Source organism: Peromyscus leucopus, chromosome 2, assembly GCF_004664715.2.
Source record: "Peromyscus leucopus breed LL Stock chromosome 2, UCI_PerLeu_2.1, whole genome shotgun sequence".
Classification (NCBI taxonomy): domain Eukaryota; kingdom Metazoa; phylum Chordata; class Mammalia; order Rodentia; family Cricetidae; genus Peromyscus; species Peromyscus leucopus.
Window position 1 is genome coordinate 60,381,019 of NC_051064.1, and position 21,246 is coordinate 60,402,264.

Below are 21,246 nucleotides of genomic sequence, written 5' to 3' on the forward strand. Positions count from 1 at the left end.
GGAGGAAACTTTGCAAATTCAACTTGGCCCAACAATATGACTGTGATCTAAGCTTGCTTCTTGGTCACACTGTGTAAGATAAGTATCAGGACACAAGGGAACAGAGGCCTCTCAATACCCTTGAGGACTCATAACCAGGATGCTTGCCCTCTGATACCTATGGTGGAGGCAGCTTTGTGTGTGACTCTGGTATCCAGACTGAAGGTGGCCACCCATGCAGTTCCCATAGCCCCTCTCCCACTCGGATGCCTTAGGTTGACAACAGAGGGGAAACCCTTCTGCCCCAGCTCTGCCCACAGGAGAGTGGTGAGATGGTAGAAACTTCCATGGCTCCAGCTCTCTTCTTCCCCCAAATGTATGTCAGAGGGAGTGAGTGCAGCTTTGTCCACTCTGGCTGAGGTCACACACAGGCAGAGAACATGGCAGCTTCTGCTGCCAATCTTAATTACACACACACACACACACACACACACACACACACACACACACACGTGCGCGTGCTATTTTGTCTGACCATACACTTATCAGAACCTAGTATGCCATTGAGAAATAACCATGATTTTAACGATGGTTTCTCCCCATGAAGCCTCTGGATTAGCACCACTGACTGGTCAGAAGACAAAAACACAGACAATTCACCCATGCTGGAATGCCAATGTTATAGTATCAACAATACACAAAGAAGCTTCTATCACTCAGTACAGGCTTCTACTCCCAGGCTAGGAGAAGCCACACTTTGAACTCCCACATCCACTGCTGTCTACACCACAGCTGTCTGCTCTTGCTTGGCCTATGAGGTATAAGACCTGCCTGACTCCAGCATGACATTCATTGTGTCCAGCCTCATTAATTAAAGTCCAAAGAAGTGGGGCTGGAGAGATGGCTCAGTGGTTAAGAGCACCGACTGCTCTTCCAGAGGTCCTGAGTTCAATTCCCAGCAACCACATGGTGGCTCACAACAACTTGTAATGAGATCTGGTGCCCTCTTCTGGCCTGCAGGGACACATGCAGGCAGAATACTGTATACATAATAAATAAATAAATAAATAAATAAATAAATCTTTTTTTAAAAAGTCCAAAGAAGCTAAAATGCGGCTGTATCCAGGTGGGTTCCCAGCTAGAAACAGTCAATGTTAGATAACTAAGCAACCTACCCTGTAGACACAGCTACAGGAAAGGGCCCTTACTAGAGCAGACCACCTCAAAAATGGGTAGGCATTCCTGATCCACCAGATAAGTTAATCTCAATACAGGAAGAGAAGAAATACAGGAAAACACAGTAGTCAGATGTTCCCAACACAATACAGTGGTTAAAGAAGCAGATTCCAAAGGGATCAAAGTGGATGAAGTACCTAATAATGAATTTTGAAAAAAAGGGTTATAAACAAAAAAGTGAGAGCTAAGAGAACACACATAAGGCAGTTAAGAGAAATTCTGAAGATAATTCTAGATATGGATGAGAAGCAGAGCCAAAGGGATGGAGATTTTGTAAAAGAGCAAATCAAAATCTCAGAAACAAGCTCTGTAAGTCAAAGCATACAGCAAAAAACCTCAGCAGTAATCTAGATCAAGCAGAAGAAGGAATACATAAACTTGAAGATAGATCTTCTGAAATATCACATTCAGACAAAAAAAATGGGTCAAGGGAAAAGAGACCATTAGAGATCTTTGGAAGACCACTAAATGAACAAGCACCTGTGTCTTTGGAGTACCTAGAAACAAGGAAAGGTCTTTTACAGAGTGTTTTATAGCAAGCATGTCAAAATTGTAAAACAAGGAAAGATTTTTAAAATCTGCAAAACAAATCTCAGAGTCACATTTCTGATTAGATGGTATGAACAAATTTCTCTGGAGAAACCATACACACCAGAAGAGATTGGATATGGCATATTCCAAGTACTGAGAGAAAAGTTGCCAAGAAAAATGATCATACCCAGTGGAGTCTATTCTTTAGAAGCAGGTGTGAGAGGCAAATAAAAAAAATCAGATTACATCAACAGAATTAAAGACAAAAATGATATCTCACTAAATGTGGGGAAAGTCATTGGGTAAAACTCAATACACCTCCATGATAAAAGCTCTGCACAAATACAGCATGGAAATACTGTACCCCAACATAACAGAAGCTGTGCATGCCCACCGCCAACATCATACAAAAGGAGAAAATCATAAAGTATGTCCCTGATACCAAAAAAAAAAAAGGCAAGCATCTCCTCTTAACACTTTTTATAAATACAGAACTAGAAATGTTAGCGAAAACAACCGGACAAGAGAAAGAAATGAAATACAATACAAATAAATGAAGAAATCATAATTGTCCCTGTTCACAAATGATATGATTAGAGATCTCTGAAGACTCCAGCAAAACACAATTAGAACAGACAAGAGAATTAAAGCTGTGAGGTACAAGGTCAGCATACAAAAACTAAGTCATTTTCTCTACACCAATAACAATTTTTACAAGAAATCATGGAAGTAATCCCATCACAAGAATTATTTAAAACACATAGGAATAAATTTAACAAAATAAAAGACTTTTATGTGAAAAATTAAAAATCACAAATGAAAGATATGGTAGAAGACTTACAGAAAAAAAAAGACTTCCCATGTTCATGGATTAAAAGGTCATTGTTAAAATGTCTATGCTATCCAAAGAGATACAGAGATTCAATGTAACCTCCACTGAAATGCTGATGATATACTAAACAGAACCAGAAGAAAATCCAACATTTTATATGAAAGCCAAGCAATCATGAAGAAATGAGCCAAGCTGGAGGTGTCACAATTTCAGGATGCACTGAAAAGTACAGGAAACTAAGTCTAACTGTTGACAAAGGTATCAAAGACACAAACAGCTAGCACTGAAGAATGTGCATATCCACAACAGAAGACTGTGTCTCTCACCCTGCAGAAAGAACAGCTCAAAGAGACAAAGTACCTAAATACAAGACCGGAAACTCCGGGTTGGGGGAGAAAACTTCTTAGCAGAAAGCAGAAAGACTTCTTCTATGACCCCAGCAATGCTTTTCTGGAGATGATTCCAGCAGCACAGAAAACAGAAACAAAAATCACAAAAAGGGACTACATCAAGCTTAAAGACTTTTGCAGGAAAATGGAAGTAAAACTGTATAGGGTGACAACATGGACTAACTGGAGGAAAAAAGTATGGAAGGGGGAATACTCAACATGCAATATCAACTTGTATGAAAACTTTAAAAACAAATACATATTTAAATGCTTCTTCACACCAAAGGAAACAATGACCTCACCAGAGTGAACAGACTGCTTCACACCAAAGGAAACAATCACCTCACCAGAGTGAGCAGACTGCCTACATAATTGAGAAAAGCATTTTCCAACCATATATATGGTAGTTGATATCTAGAATATATAAAGAAGTAAAAACTTTTTAAAGTAATATTTTTTTTAAAGGAACATGAGACTCGTATGATGGTGCACATTTATAATTCCACCACCCAGGAGGTAGAGGCAGGAGGATCAGGAATCTAGGCCAGCCTCGCCTACATAAAAAAAAGTAGGCAGCCAGCTTGGCCCTGTGTATCAAAACAAACAAACAAAATTACCTGAATAGATATCTCTCATAAGAAGAAATATAACAGGGAAAAATGTGAATGAGTGCTCTGAATCATTAACATAAAAGAAATTCAAATTAAAATAAAATTGATATGTCATTTCACTTCAGTTAAAAGAAAATAATAAAGCAGTTCTGCTATGGATGTGGAAAAAAAAAGAACTCTTACTGTGGTTGAGAATGTTAATTAGTACAGTCGCTATGAAGAAGACTTCAGAAGTAACCAAGAAAACCAAAATCAGTTTTCCTGTCTGACCCAGCTATTCCAGTTGTAGGGATATAGCCAAAGGTAATAAAAGAGGCATGTCAGACAGGCACATGTATGTGTCCTAGATACAGTGTAGTCTCCCTTGGCCACCAAGAAGACAGAAATGCTCTCATGTTTTCAGAAAATGGATATATCTTCAGGACATTATATTAAGTAGAACAAACTAGACAAATTCTCTCTCTCTCTCTCTCTCTCTCTCTCTCTCTCTCTCTCTCTCTCTCTCTCTCTCCCTTCCTTTCTTCCTCTCCTTCCCTCTCCCTCCCCTCTCTCTCTTACACACACACACAGACACACACACAAACACACACACAGACACACACACACACACACACACACACACACACACACACGAGAACTAAAGAATGTTGACCAGGAAATAGAATAATGTTTATTTGGGATTTGGAAGAGGTGGAAAGGGTTTGTTCAATTTGTACAGTGCATGCTGTATGCATATGTGGAAACATCACACTGAATCCCACTGTTGTGCACAATATGATTTTGAATTTCAAAATTAATTTTTCAGAAAAAAAATCTGAAGTTCAGAATAACTGACTTAAGTAAAACCATCTCTTTGGGTTACAACCAAGCCATGTGACAAACCTTGCCAGCCTTCAGCATTTGTCCACCATCAAGAGAGGAAACAGTCTAGTTTTATAAAGCCCTACCCAAGGAGCCAGCCAGTCTCATCGGGTTTGGTGGAGACCTCCTTTTGAAGCGTAATGTTTAACAGAGGTGGATCAATTAGCAACAGCTGTGTCTCATCTTGTACTAGGAGCAAAAATCAGAGAGACAGACTTGTTGCCACGGTGAAAAGGTTCTCATTCAACAGCGACATCACAAGCTTTCTGTCATGCTCCCGACAAAAAGATGACTGCAGATCGGAGGGCTCCATGTTATCTTGTGTACAACAGGAAACATTTCATTAGGACGTGCACTGAAACTTTGCAATAAGTCTTTGTTTCCGTGTGTGTGTGTGTGTGTGTGTGTGTGTGTGTGTGTGTGTGTGTGTGTGTAGAAGGGGCAGTGTGCTACAAAATGCACTTGTATCTCTGAGTCCAAGCCCTGCGTAGCAGGCTTCCTGTTAGATCCCCTCAGCCACAGCGGCTTGCCATGCTTTCCTACCTTCCTGCTATGCTCTTTGTGCTTCAAAGATCCATGCAGCTCTGCTCCTCTCAGATGTGAGTTGTCACTGCCCCAAGTCTGTTGCACGAATCCTAAATGGTCTTAATAAAAACCCAGAGCCAGATATTGGAGTAAATGCTGAAAGATCAGAGAGACAAAGGAACAAGACACTAGGGAAACTTCTCACCACTACCGAATCCTCAGGACCAATGGAAGGCGAGATCTCAACTCTACGAATCCTCTGACTGAAAGCCTCTGAGTCCTCAACCAAAGACCTAGTTCCTGTCTCCTCGTGCCTTATATACCTTTCTCTGCCCAGTCCTTTCACTTCCTTCCTAGTGCTCGGATTAATGGCGTGTGTGTTTCCTAAATACTGGTAGCAAAGGCATGAGATCTCAAGTGTTGGGATTAAAGATGTGTGCCACCACTTCCTGGCTCTGTTTCTCTCCTAGACTGAATCAATCTCATGTAGTCCAGAATGGCTTTGAACTCACAGAGATCCAGACAGATTCTGCCTCCTGAGTACTAGGTTAAAGGTGTATGCCACCACTATATGGCCTCTATGTTTAATCTAGTGGCTGGGTCTGTCCTCTGATCCTCAGGCAAGCTCTGATATCACCATATAGGTCCTCAGCACTCCCTGTCTGGTTGATATCAGAGTCTCTCTAAATACATTTTGAGAGGGCAGGAGATAGTCTGCCGGCAAATTGAAAGAGCTAATCTCTCTTCATGGAGTAAAAGAAGGTGCATTTTCTGAGCAGCCTAAACTCAATCTGAGTCAAGGCAATAAGGGAGAGAGGAAGTGTGTCTCTAGATTTTCTACTGGCCTCTCACTTGGGAGGTGAACTTGAGTTTTCTATAAGGTGAAACTTCTTGTGCATATATAAGTAAAACTGTATAACTAACACACACACACACACACACACACACACACACACACACACACACACACTAGAAAGAGGCAGAAACAGATAAAGAGGGAGAGAGACAAGGAGAAAAAGGAACAGGGAGAGATTTAACCTACGCCCTGTCTAGGTTATTTGCAGTGAAACCCCTCATGGAGTCTCTCCAGGTTCCAACATCAGTCCTGGCTCTCGGTGTTGTTAGGACTGCCCTTGTGTTTTCATACATCATGTACATTTTAGTGAATAACTAAGAGATGATCCACCAGAAGCTGGCATTTGGCTCAATTTTAATTGGAGAGGTGCACATTTATAATTTAGTGCAGAACCATTCGGTCCTCAGTTTGGAGGCTGCTCCTAAGTCCCCAGGCTCTTTGGGGAGGAAAAGAATATAGCCTCTCCCTCCCTTACCCTGCTTGGCTCTGCTGACTACCACTCTGTTGCCTGGGTCTGGGCTTCCTGGTGGCCTGCTGTGTGAATGGAAATAATTCCCTGGCACCCACAAGTCTGGCTGACTATCTTGCCCAGTTCTGTGGGCATCCTGAAATGAGCCCTGTTATCTTTTGCAAACAAACCAATTATCTGTGGCTTCAAAGATCATCATTATGCATATTTTATTTTAGGTCATGTCACTGTCTCTCCTACATCCTTAGAGTAAAGGGGCCAGGACCCTGCACTGATCCAGTAGAAAGAACCAGGGTCAGCGTTTCACTGCCTGTAGTAAGATTCTATTGATCAAAGACCGTAACTCATTCAAAGATATCTGCCTGAAATTACAGGGAGTCCGGGTAAAACCATCTGAACAAAATAAGAGCAGTTTCAATAGCTTCACTTCCCTCCTCCTTCAGCCTTGGGCTTGCTCAGCATGTGTCAGTCGGACTCTTTCAGGTCACAAACAAAAGCCATGCTCTGGTTTCTCTAGGTGACACCTACCACCAGGACAGGGACTGTGGAGATCACTGGCAAGTGCCAACCCCTTTATCCTACCCTCAAGCCCCTCTACCTGTATGACCTCCAGGAGTTCATTTATGCATGGCTTGTGCAGCCTCCCTATGGTTCTGATACCAACCTGCAAGTGAAACTTCTGCAAGAACTCTTCAGAGCCCTAGAGCCTTATCTGGGAAGGCAGGTGGCATAATTCCATCTGAATTTCCAAGCTATCAACTTGGAAGTTTCTGTTGCCCAGCCACTGAGGACATGAGCATGAGGCAGGAGCATAGAATTACCTATCTCTCTCCTTCACAGAAATCCAGCTCAGCTTGCCTCCTTGTCTGATCGTCTACACCCATCCCCATGTTGCGACTGGTTTAGAAACTCAGTTAGCTCCTTTTCTATGTCCTGATTCTTGATCCTCCAAATTCCTTCAGCATTTGAAGTGAACAGAGAAGCAATCAATGCCTCAAACATTTGACTTTTATATATCAAAACTGTTACTTTTAGAGTTTTTGTCTAATGTAAACTCACCCTAAATGTAACTCATGCTCCTGAAGCAAGGAACACTATTGGTAGAATTCTGCCATAAGACAAATAGAACCAACTATCAGAGTGTATGTAGCAGTATCAAGAGGGAGAATTGAGGGATGAAAATTTTGCAAAGAAAACTAAATCTGATGCTTAGTAAACTAACTGAAAAATAAAAAGGCTTGGGCTGGAGAGATGGCTCAGCGGTTAAGAGAACTGACTTCTCTTCCAGAGGTCCTGCATTCATTTCCCAGCAACCACATGGTGGCTCACAACCACCCATAATGACATCTGGTGCTCTCTTCCGACCTGCAAAGACACATGCAGGCAGAACACTGTATACATAATAAATAAATAAATCTTTAAAAAGAGCCGGGCGGTGGTGGCGCACGCCTTTAATCCCAGCACTCAGGAGGCAGAGGCAGGCAGATCTCTGTGAGTTCAAGGCCAGCCTGGGCTACCAAGTGAGTCCCAGGAAAGGTGCAAAGCTACACAGAGAAACCCTGTCTTGAAAAATCAAAAAAAAAAAAATCTCAAGAAAGGAAAGAAAGAAAGAAAGAAAAGAAAGAAAGAAAGAAAGAAAGAAAGAAAGAAAGAAAGAAAGAAAGAAAAAAAAAAAAAAAAAAAAAAAGAAAGAAAGAAAGAAAGAAAGAAAGAAAGAAAGAAAGAAAGAAAGAAAGAAAATAAAAAGGGCTTGAACAGAGGAATCCTGTCTGCATGAGAGGATAAAACTGTTCCCAGGAGACTTTCATTATTAAATGAAAATCACAGTGGCAGGTGTTGGCTATCTCCCTACAAGTTGTTGTTTATGGAGGTCCCTGTGCTCCTCAAAACAATAGAGGCTATCGCCACTGCTGTTGGTTGCCCATACAACTAGATGGTAAGACTCGCTTGCTGAAAATACCACACACTTCACCATGGGACATAGAGAAATCAGGCGAGGACTGACCTGGAAACTTCCTCTCTGCTGGACAGCCCCCACCATGCCAAAAGGTGATCTGCTGGTTGCTAGACAAATTATCATTAACAGTCATGATGGGTCTAGAGTTGAGTAAGAAACACTACCAACTGGCTAGACAAGATGTTCCCTCTGGTGCAGTAGTGGCAAGTCTGTTTGTTCTAGGGTTAACTAACCACTTTCTGATTGGATCTGAGGCCTGCTACGTAAGAGGAAGTTCAGTCTGATACTGTAAATGTCAAAAGCCCGTGGCTAAAGAGGGAATAAGCTCCCATGGGAAAACTACCCTCCTGTTATTTTTTTTTCTTGCTAAATGAACATGATGTGTCAGCCAAATTGCCTTCTAAATAACTGTGTCTATTCTTTATGTTGGTGCTGCTGCCATCATTGGGCATAGAAGTTTCTTTTTCAGTAATCAATGATAACTGTAGAGATGCATAAGTGAGCAAAGTGCTTAGAATAACTGCAGAGTTCTAAGCCAAAAATGGGACATCTGTACCATCCTGCCCAAGACTCAGAGACTGTCACAGAAGAAGGGACAGACAGAATGTAAGAACTGGAGGGACTCTGGAGGGAGGGAGAATGGGGAAGAATATTGGCTTCTCAGCAAGACATAGCTGCTGCACTCTTGAACTCATGGCAGGTGTGATTACCCCCACAACACGGAGTCTGTCAGCACTGTGTGATGGGGGAGAAATGGGCTCAGAGTCCCCACCACCACTGAGGATTTGTAAGCAAATAATGGTTGATGAGAACGAGACATTTTCTTCAGTGGTACAGGTACTGGGAGGTGGCCATGCTCCTGTAAAGAAGCCTTCTCCTGTGCTCTGTAAACGACCTTAATGATAAAGTTAAGGGATCACACACCAAGAAAACGTCATAAAAGTAGAAAGGAGACTAGTGGATAAGAGGAGGGGAATGAGTGGGGGGAGAAGGGCCTCAAAGGAGGACAATGAATGGTGAATATGATCAAAATATATTATCACATGCATGAAAATGCCATACTGAATGCTGTTATTATATATAATTAATATGTGCTAATAGAAAAGTTAAGGCTAACATTTCTAACCTTTCAAAACCATGATCTCACTTAAATAATTTTAGGAGTCATGATATATTGCATAGACATTTTTAAAACATCTTCTTAATATCATGACTTTCAACAGAAGAGACCATACAGGTTATTTCACCAAACTCTAAGAATAAAACTGCTATTTTTAGTCCCTCAGAATTGTAAAAATAATCTCAAGGAGTTCAGGGTTGAGTAATAAAGGAATGGCTAGAGTCTTATACAAAAACACAGTGTGATCTGACATTTCCTGTAAGTCACCAACTGTGGGTTCTACAGCCCTTCGTTGGCATGGCATGTGCCAGAGAAAGGTGGCATCCCTTGGGTGGGCATTGCCCTTCAGATCTGAATCAAATACATCAGAATGAAATATAAGGAGACTGGATGCTGTTAAACCTTCAAGAAAAGCCAATTTAAGCAGAGATAAGTGTGAGGAGCAGTGCAAAGCTCCATAGCAGGACAGCGTGTGCAGAGCCCATCATCCCAGAAGCACTGTGTGCGTGAGTGAAGCTGGCTTTTCAGACACTGATCCTGAGAGCCTAGGTACCCTCCTTTTCCAAAAACCTACTGCTGTCCTTGTTGAAGACATGTCTGACAAATGAAGTGCCAGAGGAAAATGTTGTCTCTTTTCTATTTTCAAATCATAAATAACCCTTGTTTCCTGGAAAAGATTGTCCAGACAGAGTTATTACCCCTTGAACCAGCCACAGACCTGATCTTTAAGAACCTTACTTGAAGATGTAAGAAATTTCCAGCCTCTCTGTGTTTAGAGCCTGGGGGTGAAAACTGCCAGGGCATGATCAATGGATGTCTGCTCTCCCAGATCAGAGCCCCTAAGTGTGAGGCGGCTGCAGCTATTAAAGACGCCAGTTCTCATTGTGGTAAAAGTCTCGCAAAGCTACAGGAAGGAAAATTATAGTAATCAATACAGGTCAAAATGAAACCGTAAAGAGCCACAGACAGACTAAGCACTATAGAGACTCACTCATGTATGGAATCCAAAAATATGATTTCAGCAAAGCTGAATAGCAGTGGAGGGAGAGATGGAGAAAGGCTGCTTAATGAGTACTAAAGATAAAAGTAGCTATGGCAATACAGTAAGTATCAACTTTTCAAAGACTTATTTCATTTGTTAGTGTGTTTTGCCTGTGTATATGTTAATGCACTACATCCATGCAGTGCTCAGGAGGTCAGAAGGAGGCGTCAGATGCCCTGGAGCTGGAGTTGCAGATGGTTGTGAGCCACTATGTGGGTGCTGGGAACTGAACTCAGATCCTCTGCAAGAGCAGCCAGTGCTCCTCTAACCACCAGGCCATCTCTCCACCCAATAACTATCAATACTGACAATATACTATAGATTTCCAAATGCTGGGAAAGGAGTTTGATTGTTTTCAGCAGGAGTGACAAATGTTTGAGGAAAAACACAAATGATGCTTTGGTAGTGACTTAAGTCATGATACAGATGATTTAAATGTTCCTCGGCGTATACATGTGTCCAAATATCACAGGGTGCCCCACAAGTATGTGTAATCATATGCTTTCATATCAGTTAAAAAATGCTTTTAACAATAACAAAAAAGATCCTATTTATCAATGGTCAAGTTTCTTGAGGTTAAAGCTGTGGAATTTACCAGAGAGCAGAATAAAAATCTAGAGGTAGTGTATGCACCAAGCTTCCCAGCTAAAAAATAGTCAGAATAAACACACAGGCACACACATACATGTTGCTGAAGGGCTTCTCTCCAGGTTCCACCAAGCCCCACAGTCCCACAAACTTATAAAAAAATCATCAGACCATACATTATAAACGTAAGTATATACATACACTTACTGTATGCCGTGCAGCTTCTTGCTAACTGTTTTTTATCTTATTATCATTTTTATAATCTATACTTGCCACGTGCTGTGTTACAGAGTCTTTACATCTGCTTTTGCTGGCTGCATGTCTCTCTCGCTTCCGCTTTTCTCTCTCTTGTCCACTACTTCCTGCTGCAACTACCTGCTGTCACTGCATCAGTGTTTATTTATATAAAGCAATATCCACAGCACATACATACATATATACAAGCACACATGCACATACCTGTGTTCACACGTGCACACACACAAACACACATAAACAAGAATGCACACATACACACACACACACACACACACACACACACACATACCCAAAAGATGTCCCTGGAAACAGTGAACTTGTTACTTTATGTGAAAAAAAGGCATCTGAAGGTATGCTTATACTAATGATCAGGGGCTACCATGGTCTATTCAGGTGACTTAAGTGCAATCCAAAGTGTTTTTATGAGACAGGCAAGAAAGTCCGAGTCTGTGGAGCAATGGAATAATAAGGTGAATGCCAGAAAGGAGGAGACTCCTAAGTGCTGGAAAAGATAAGGAATGAGTTCTAGCCTGGACTTTCCAAAGAAAGTTTCCCCTGGAAAAACCTACTTTGAACTTCCAGCTTGCAGAACTTGGTGAAGACATAGATTTACACTGCTTTAAGCCAGGCTGCTTATGGCAGTTTGTTTTAGCAGCATTAAGAAACTAATACTGTTGGCATCACTCAACCTTAATCTCTTTTCTGTTTTCTCACTTACTATTTCCCACATCAAATAAAATAATGCAGAGACATTTTTTAAACATTTTCTCTTTGGGGGGAAACTCTGTAAAATCATTATTCATTCTCACTTATAACCTTGATATTATAGATGACTGCTCTTTGCATTTCTAAATAAAAATAGAATGAATAAATTCCCTATAGAAGGAAGAATTACTTAAGATACCATGAGGCCGGAGAGGCAGCTCAGGTGGTAGAGTGCTTGTGTAACATGCACAAAGGCCCAGGTTCAGTTCCCATCACTGCATAAACCAGGTAGGCTGGCACACTCCATAACCCCACTACTTAAGAGGTGGCCGCAGGAATGTCAGGAGTTTTAAGATCATCCTGGGCTACACAGGGAGTTTGAGACCATTCTGGGCAACATGAGATCCTGTCTTAAAAGCAAAACAGAAACCAGACACCATGCTGGGTCTTTTGTATGTACGCCATCTTCCCAAATGACCCCATCTCTAGTTCTCTCAGCCAAGGACACTGAGGGTCAAAGAAGTTGCACTGCTCACGTGAACTGGCCACCAAAGCTGGAGCCTAGGTCATGAAACCCAAGCTTCCAGCTCCTCACACTGAGACTATGTTGCTCAAGCTAAAGCATTCACACAAAGCAATAAAATGCCAACAGTAGACCATCAGCCAAGATTTGGAAGAAACGATCATTTAGGAGGCAGGGATCACATCCTAGAATGATAAAAGTGAATGGACAATTTGACTTTTAAAATCTTTTTGAAGGGTCATCATGGACTCTCCCAACTGCTTCTTCTCTGGGGCAAAAACCGACTAACAGTGCATGACACCACTCTGATTTCTTTCAAATCTCCTTATAGGGGTATTTGCATTTGGACTTTTTGCTACTGACATTTTTGTAAACGCCGGGCAAGTGGTCACTGGTCACCTAACACCATACTTCCTGACAGTGTGCCAGCCAAACTATACTAGTACAGACTGCCGGGCACACCACCAGTTCATCAACAATGGTAACATCTGCACTGGGGACCTGGAAGTGATCGAACAGGCTCGGAGGTCCTTTCCCTCCAAACATGCTGCTCTGAGCATTTACTCTGCCTTATACGCCACGGTGAGTATGTGAGCCTGTCTCCCCAAGTTGAGATTTTGCTGAGATGTGTCGCTCACCTTTCCCACCACCATTCTATCATCCCTGTTACATGATTTTTTAAGTCATAGAAAATATGTCTCTCTCACATCGTATCATACCATTGATAAAGTAACCTTCCTCCTGAACCACTCCTCATCCTAAATGTCCAGAGGACTTAGCTTGAAGAGAAATTTGGTAATCCCCCACTTACACCCTCCCAGTTTACAGGTGGGAAAACTAAGGCCTCATGAATACCTAAGAATACACAATCCGAGCTGTGGCCAAGCTCCTGGCACTGTCTGGGATTTTCTCACCACTACCACAGTTTTATTTGATTCCATAGCAGCATACCTTCCTTGTGCCTACCTGTAGGTTTTCAAGTGTGGACTCCAGTACGTGATTGGCCTCTCAGTGTGCAGGCTAGGATTAAACATATGTATCCTGTGCTTCTTGCAACACTCTTTATTGCTTTGTTAAGAGTTGGATAATTCTAAAATTTAAGACCCCAAACTTCACTTCTCATTTCTCCCCATATCACACCACCTTTGATTGTCTAGGGCATTATGACCTAGCAGGACATAATTTAAATTACCAATTATATTTATTGGGCATTATTAATACTATTAATAATGATATTAATTATTGCAATTATTCATATTGTCATTAATTAAGAATTAGTTGTTTGTTTGTTTATTTATTTATTTTGCTCTCATCAGAGGAAAAGCAATGGTATTTTCTTATTTTTCTACATCGTAATTAAAGTCCATGTTGGAAATGTCATATTTCGTCTTTCTCTGATCTAGCTTCCTTTGAATTCTGAACTCAGAAGCACGACTGTCAGCCTGAACACACACACAAGCCAATACCACAGGTCCCTGGTGCATTTTGCCAGTGGAAGTAGCCATTGGTGAGAAGGACCCCTTCGGGAGTCCCAATGAAGCATGGAGAAGGAAGACAGAGCTGTCTCCTTTCAAACCACTCAGATATTCTGGGGTACCTTCATCTTACTCCCTCAGCCCTATCTGCAGGGGGCAGCATCCCATTCTCCACCCAACCCATGTGGGAGGCACATTGTGCATCTAGGCAGCTGAGTCCAGTCCTGTCATCGCCTGGGCCCCGCCTGCAGATGTGCAGACAGATGTGAGAATAATGCACTGTTCTGGGACCACACTGTAAATCTGGGCCACCCCACAGATTCTCAAACTGTTGAGTGAGAACTCTCTTCCTCACAACTTGGAACAGGTAATGCTGCTGGATCTTTTACCACAGCTCACTTCTGGTGCTCCTGACCATCCTGCCTAGCCATCAGAAGTTTCCTAGTTAATCCTTTGGGATCTTCTCTGTAATGACTACACGACAAAATAAACCAGCTGCCCCCACCTTAAGGAAGTGCAAACACAGAGAGCACAAATCAGTTGTCACCTGGTTAGACTTCTTTTTTTCTTTACAAAGCAAAGAGGGAATATAGGCCAGGAATCCTCTGGGGCATTTAGTGTGTTTTCTAATTTTCAGAATATTGATTTGTTCCTAAATTGCCTAGAGCATCATTTGTATAAAGCCATGTGCTTTTGTGCCCCACCCCACATTTTTTTATTTTTATCAGACTCAAGTCACTACTGTGTGAAATTAATTTTGATAATGCCATTATACAAATAAATCAGTAATTTAAACCAGTATGTCATCATCAAATGAGACCGAAACACCCGTGGCAGCAGAAAGAATCAAATATGGTAGCTGCACACAGCATACCTTGCAAGCATCATCTGAAGATTCGGATATCAACCTATTCAAATCAGGCCTGATACTCAATTAGATAAACCTGGCTACAACGTTCCAACTGAGTAAACATTTTCTGTTGTGCGTTAAGTTATGCTTTCAGGATTACTCAAGACTGATGTATATGCTAATTGCCAGGACTTGATCATTGTGTGGTCCATAGAGGTATTGAAACACTACACAGTGCACATAAATATCTGCTATTATTATGTGCCAAATAAAAAGAAAACGCTAATGAAAACATTATTCAACAGTTACTTCCTAGGTGCCAGTTAATATTGTAAAGGATATCAACCAGGGGTCTATGTTCTTAATGGTTAATATTTTTACAGGAAAGATTCACAAAAGACATATCTAGAAAACAATATAGATACATAAAAAAAAAACAAAATTGAACATATGTACTTGCATTCAGCATTTTAAGTAACGATTCCCACAGTGTCAGAATACTACAGTGTGTTACAATCTGTGTGGCTTTGATCTACTGGAGTTCTGTGCCAGCACCTGCTACACAGGCTAAAGAGCCTCCTGTAACCCTCCAGGATTCATGCCAGTGTTAAAGCCTCTTCCCAGAAATTAACTTCTCATGTAATATTGCCAGAGGTATCTACGTGAATGTATTTGTGCACAGGATATCAAACAGTCTATAGATTAAAATATTAAATATCAGCCTTTTCTTATGCCTTTTTAGGGTCACTGCATTCACCATATTTGATAAGAAATGATGAGACGAGTCTGTAGTTCCAGAACCCACATGGGATTCTGAGGCAAAAGGATTGTAGTAAGATTAAGGCCAGGGCTTACAGAAGTCCATCCAAAAGGAAAGAGAAGGAATGGTGGTTCACTAGTGCCCTCTGCTGGTGGGATAGAGCAACTACCAAAGTAATGTGATTTGCTGGAAGCACATTTTAACTCTGGACCATCAGGAATGCATTTGATAACAACAGCCCACATTTCAAGTCAGCGAGCACAGCATCTTTTATTTGGTTCAGATCCATCACTCTTTCATATATTGTGGCACACAGAAAGTTTTAGTGTTTTAAAACACTCTGCAGTAGACAAATGGATAGAGCAGACCATAGTTGTTCCTGTTTGAGAATCAACTTACAGCAAAGCAGTGATTCGTAGTCAAGAATGGACCATTCAAATTAAGTCCATCAGTCAGTCAGTGAACAGTTTTATATCATGGTCCCAACGTGTGCAGGCACCACTAGTATTGTGGGGGACAGCAAAAAGTAAAATGTGGATCACCTACCTGACACCCTCTGCCACAAACTCATTCAAATAAAAGGTTTAATTGATACCCAAGGATTTTATATTGGTTTTTTTTTTAATAGCACCACATGATTCTCTGGTTCTTTACATAAAAACTGTGTGTTCTGAACCCAGCCATTAATCTTCAGTTGTTCCTTCTGTCAATATAGCTTCTATTCACAAACTTATTCCTGTGCACAGTGACTAAGGGACACATGGTCATTGTCATTGCTGCACTGTCTAACGAACTAGCTTAATGAAGGCGTCCAAGGAAATAGAGTTGCTATGGTTCCCTTTGTCAAAGCTCATGGTTTTGACCCGGGACATGAGTGCATCCATGCGGATGCATCAGTTCAAAGACTGCCTGAAACTCACTGGTCTCTCTCCCACCGCAGATGTACATCACAAGCACAATCAAGACGAAGAGCAGTCGACTGGCCAAGCCAGTGCTGTGTTTGGGGACACTCTGTACAGCCTTCCTGACAGGCCTCAACCGGGTCTCAGAGTACCGGAACCACTGTTCGGATGTGATCGCTGGCTTCATCCTGGGCACCGCAGTAGCCCTCTTCCTGGTAGGTCAGACTCCTTCTCTCCACTTAATTCCTTTTACCGCTTCCGTGTAAAGTCACAGTGCACCGAGTTTCCCAGATTCCAGTCTGAGTGATTGTCCCTTGTATCCCTGTTTTCTGAGCCGCAATTGTCCAGAGAATATGCATGCTGTTTCTGCCAGAGCAGAATCAGAGTACCTTACTTTGAGAAATATGACTGGCCATGTTTCTTGAGAGAGTCAAAGAAAGAAAGGGAGCTGTTTTGTCTTCAAGCTCCCAGCTTTCTCAGCAAGAGTAATGACACGGTACACCTTCAAATGAGTGTTCTACGGTCAGCGTCTGGGGCTCAGGAGCTACAGGTTTCTAGGCAAAGCACAGCGGACAACGGGCGCTAGTGGAGCGGGCAGGCTCTCCCTACAGCACCGCAAAACAAAACAAAAGCCTGGACCTAGACCCAAGAACTGTCTTCATGTACATGCGCATACCCTCCCAAAACTATGGAAACCCTGCAGCCAGACCCTCGCCTTTGACAGGCCTCTTAGCGTCTTGTTTCAACTAAGTGGCATCTACATTTGACCTCCCTGAAGAATTTTGGCAAGCACCGCTGACTCCGTGTCTTGACAGCTCTGAGGATGCGTTAGGTCTTCAAAGAGATGGAGACCTGCTCTTCTGGGAAATTCCTCAATCTGACTTGGACTGGAAAAGAACAATCTGTGCTCATTTTGATCTCGTTTGATCCAGTTCCGCTGAAGTGTGGTAGGGATACAGTGGTACACGCTGTCTGATTTGATGAACTGGACATCTCTCTTGCTTTTTCCTTCCCCTTCACCTAGGGAACTATTGAAGTTCACTTTGTTTATCTACATTTAGATTTCATGTAAATGAAACCACATAATGTGGATTTTCTGACATTTTATGTCCATTATCATTTATATTTGGAGACACATTCACATTGTAGAATGTAACAATAATTCATTTCTTTTTATTGCTCTATAATATTATGTTTTCTGGGCATACCAGAGAGGTGCAATTCTGTTCCTTGGTTGTTTGTTTTAACAGTAGGTCATCAGGCATGTAAACTCACATACTCTGCATAAAACAAAGCCACTGTCAATAGAAAGACCCTACCCAAGGAGAAAAGGTCACTAAAATCTCAATGGACCTGCCACCCATTCTATTCTGTCCCTTGTAGTAAGCCCCTTTAAGACTGATGTCACACATACACTCATTTTATATTCATACACTCCTTTGACTTAACCCTCTTTTTCATTTCTGCTGTCAATGTTTTAAAAAAAATGCACATATGACTATCCCAGCCTCTGTCTCAGTTGACCAGCTGTTTTTCTGGAAATGCTCGCACGTTTCTATAGAACACTATCCATGAAACTGTTGTCACTCGGTGTTCCCTCCATCAGCACCCAGCTTTCTTTTTCTAATGGAAGAAAAGAGGTTGGAGGACAGATTCTCTGGGTAAAGTCACAGAGAAAGCACTGGAATGCTCCCATGACACTGGTCTCTCCTTAGAGAGATTCCCTGGGAAAGGTTTTTGAAAGAAAGCATGAATTGCATGTGACACCAAGAGAACTGAGTGTTTTCCAAGGGACTTCACTGGTACATGAGCAAAGATGGGCTCAGAAGAAAAGTCAAACAGTCTTGACACCCAGCATCACTGGAGTGCACTATCACCAGCTAAGAAGTGGTTGTGTAGACTGCCCACACAGTTGTGTGGAGTCTGTGAGAGATGGTATCCATGAAAGCATGTGGGTGCCATGTACAGAGTCTGCTTTGAGGTTAGGCTTGTTTTCTCTTAGCCATTTGCAATTCCTTCCCAACCCCTCAGTTACTGTTTCATCTGTCTTTGCTTCCAGTGGTTTAACAGTCGTCCACTTTGCTTTCATCTGACGGTTTTTACTTAAAAATCCAGCTCTGCCATTGAACTGTGGTCTGCTCACTCACATGCCCATCTCCACACCTCAGAGACACACAGCAAGCTGGGGACAGCAAGGAGAGTGAAGTCAGAGGGAGAGTGGAAATAACCAGAACAAAGATCTGGAGAGGAGACCGAGAGAAGACCAAGAACGTCAGCATAATCCTTGTTTACCTTCAGTACTGCTATAGATGTCTGTTTTCCATGAGGGGAAAGAGGAAGGAAAATGTTAGTTGAGCAATTACTGCATGTCCAAGACTACAAATGCCTCACATTGTGAGTTCTTAGAGCACCCCTAGCAATATTTTATCTTCACTTTATTGTTCGGGAAATTGAGCCTCAAAAATATATAATGTTCTGATACCTTCATCCTCTACCATTTCCTAAGTGGTCAAAGTTTTAAGCGTAGCTGCAGTGTGAAGTGGAGGTGAGACAGGTAAAAATATTTGTGTAAATGTTCTGTATGGTTTGAAAAATTACAGGAAAGACAACACTAGGCATATAAACAGAGGTGCAGAATAACAAGGAAAATTATAGAAAGAGGAAGGCAAATTCAGCATGGGCAGAGCAAATGGTAAAAACTTAGGACTCAGGTAGGAAATAAGAAAAGTAGACAATCGTAGGTAGATAGATAGATGATTGATAGATAGATAGATGATAGATAGATGGATAGATAGATAGATAGATAGATAGATAGATAGATAGATAGATAGATATTGCCAGTGAGTCATTCAAGCCAAGTATATAATAATGACATAATTTGACTATGATCATTTTAGACATCAGGAAATATGAGCTGAGTACTTGCTGTGTCAAGAGACAAAAATAATATAGTGACCAGATTTTGACAAATTTCAACTTTACCTGTCCAAGATGGAGAGACTAGTAGCACTCACTTCTTACTGTTGGAAATTTTTGGCTGGACTAACAAAAATGAGACACAACACACCCCAACCCCAGGATACTGCCAGACACACACAGCAACCCTCAGCACATATTTGCTGTGATTATGAGGTGACTTACATTTGTCATACTCTCACAAATCTATGTGGTAAGTATTCTCATTCCCATTTGACAGCTGAAGAGTTGAGTTCTGTGGAGTGGACCAGCGGTCCCCAGCCACCTGGTGAATTTGCCTTCCTGGTACATGCAGTGTGCTCAGCACGCACTTCAAGCCTCCCTCACTCTTGGTCTCCCATAATTCCAAGGAAATATGTCACCTTCATGATGATATTCAAGGACAGCGGTCTGCCACACTCAGAGATGACCAGACACTGTCTGACCCCAATCTCTGTCCCTGCTCATCCCACAGGTAATGTGGTGGTTCATATCTTCCCACTGGAGTCTGACCCCAATCTCTGTTCTTCCCCTTCCTGCAGGGAATGTGTGTGGTTCATAACTTTAAAGGAACACAAGGCTCTCCCTCCAAACCCAAACCCGAGGATCCCCGTGGAGTTCCTTTGATGGCTTTCCCAAGGATAGAAAGCCCTCTGGAAACCTTAAGTGCACAGGTATAGTAAAGTGACTTTAGCAAGCAAAACCATGACCTTGGCAGGTTATTTATTTAACCCTGAGAAAGTACTTAGTGTTGTTCAAATTAAACCCAAGCAACTTTAGTGTACTTTGGCCTCCAATGTACAATCTACCTTCATGAAATTTGAGCTATTCATATGAGAAGCCAGTTTGACTAACAACTGACTTGTTTCTTGTGCAGTTCCATTTCCCATTGTGTCCTGGGGGAGTAGGGGTCCAAACTTCCAGGGAATACAAAATCCCAAGGTTCACAAGTTCCTAATGTAGTATGACAATGCAGGCACTAACTACATAGTTGTTAAACAGGACTGATGAGGGAATGCTGACACAGAAACATTGTTGGACATATTCAGTTTCCTAGACACTTTTCATCTGTGATTGCACAAATGAATGGCTGCAGAACCCATGGATAAATGGAAGGGCAACTGTGTTTGGAAGGACAAAGATTTTGTTCCATCTAGTGACTAGTGACTCAAGCTGGAGGTACAGGATCTGTCCTGACAGTAGTCACAAGTTCAGCACAATAACGCTTTTTGGTTAGGTGTTCTACAATATGCCCTTCATCCATGCATGAGGTCAAAACAGTAATTAGACACACAGCCTTAGCTCTCCAGAACTCTGGTGATGGGGAAGCAGAAATAAAGCTGTCACAACGTGCTGTGCTGAATGAGGTGCCCCATGTGAAAACAACTTCAGATAAATGGCTGTTCTGAGCAGACAAGGAAAGCCACAGAAAGGGCCGTTAAAGGGGCCTAGACATAGAGCACTCGGGCCTTTGCCTAGGACAGTGCGGTAGCATCAAAAGATATTCTTAGGTGAACAACCACCATATAGAACAGATATTTATCAATGCCCATTTCCTTGATAAGAATTTAAATATTGAGGTCAGCACTGCTAAACTATTTACCCCCAGGCCACCCAGCTAGGAGGTAGAGAAGTGGAGATAAGAATAGCATCTTTTTGCCGGGCAATGGTGGCGCACGCCTTTAATCCCAGCACTCGGGAGGCAGAGGCAGGTGGATCTCTGTGAGTTCGAGGCCAGCCTGGTCTCCAAAGCGAGTTCCAGGAAAGGCACAAAGCTACACAGAGAAACCTTGTCTCGAAAAACAAAAACAAAACAAAACAA

At 42.0% G+C, this 21,246-nt stretch overlaps 1 protein-coding gene across 1 annotated transcript in view; it reads left to right on the plus strand.

The window, feature by feature from the left end:
- The window catches only part of Plppr1 (phospholipid phosphatase related 1), a 279,970-nt gene that overhangs the window by 252,555 nt on the left and 6,169 nt on the right, over positions 1 to 21,246 (plus strand). The window contains exons 5-7 of the mRNA XM_028882757.2: positions 12,814 to 13,064; positions 16,508 to 16,684; positions 19,967 to 20,098. Coding sequence (XP_028738590.1) covers positions 12,814 to 13,064; positions 16,508 to 16,684; positions 19,967 to 20,098 — 560 coding nt within the window. The remainder of the gene's footprint in view (positions 1 to 12,813; positions 13,065 to 16,507; positions 16,685 to 19,966; positions 20,099 to 21,246) is intronic.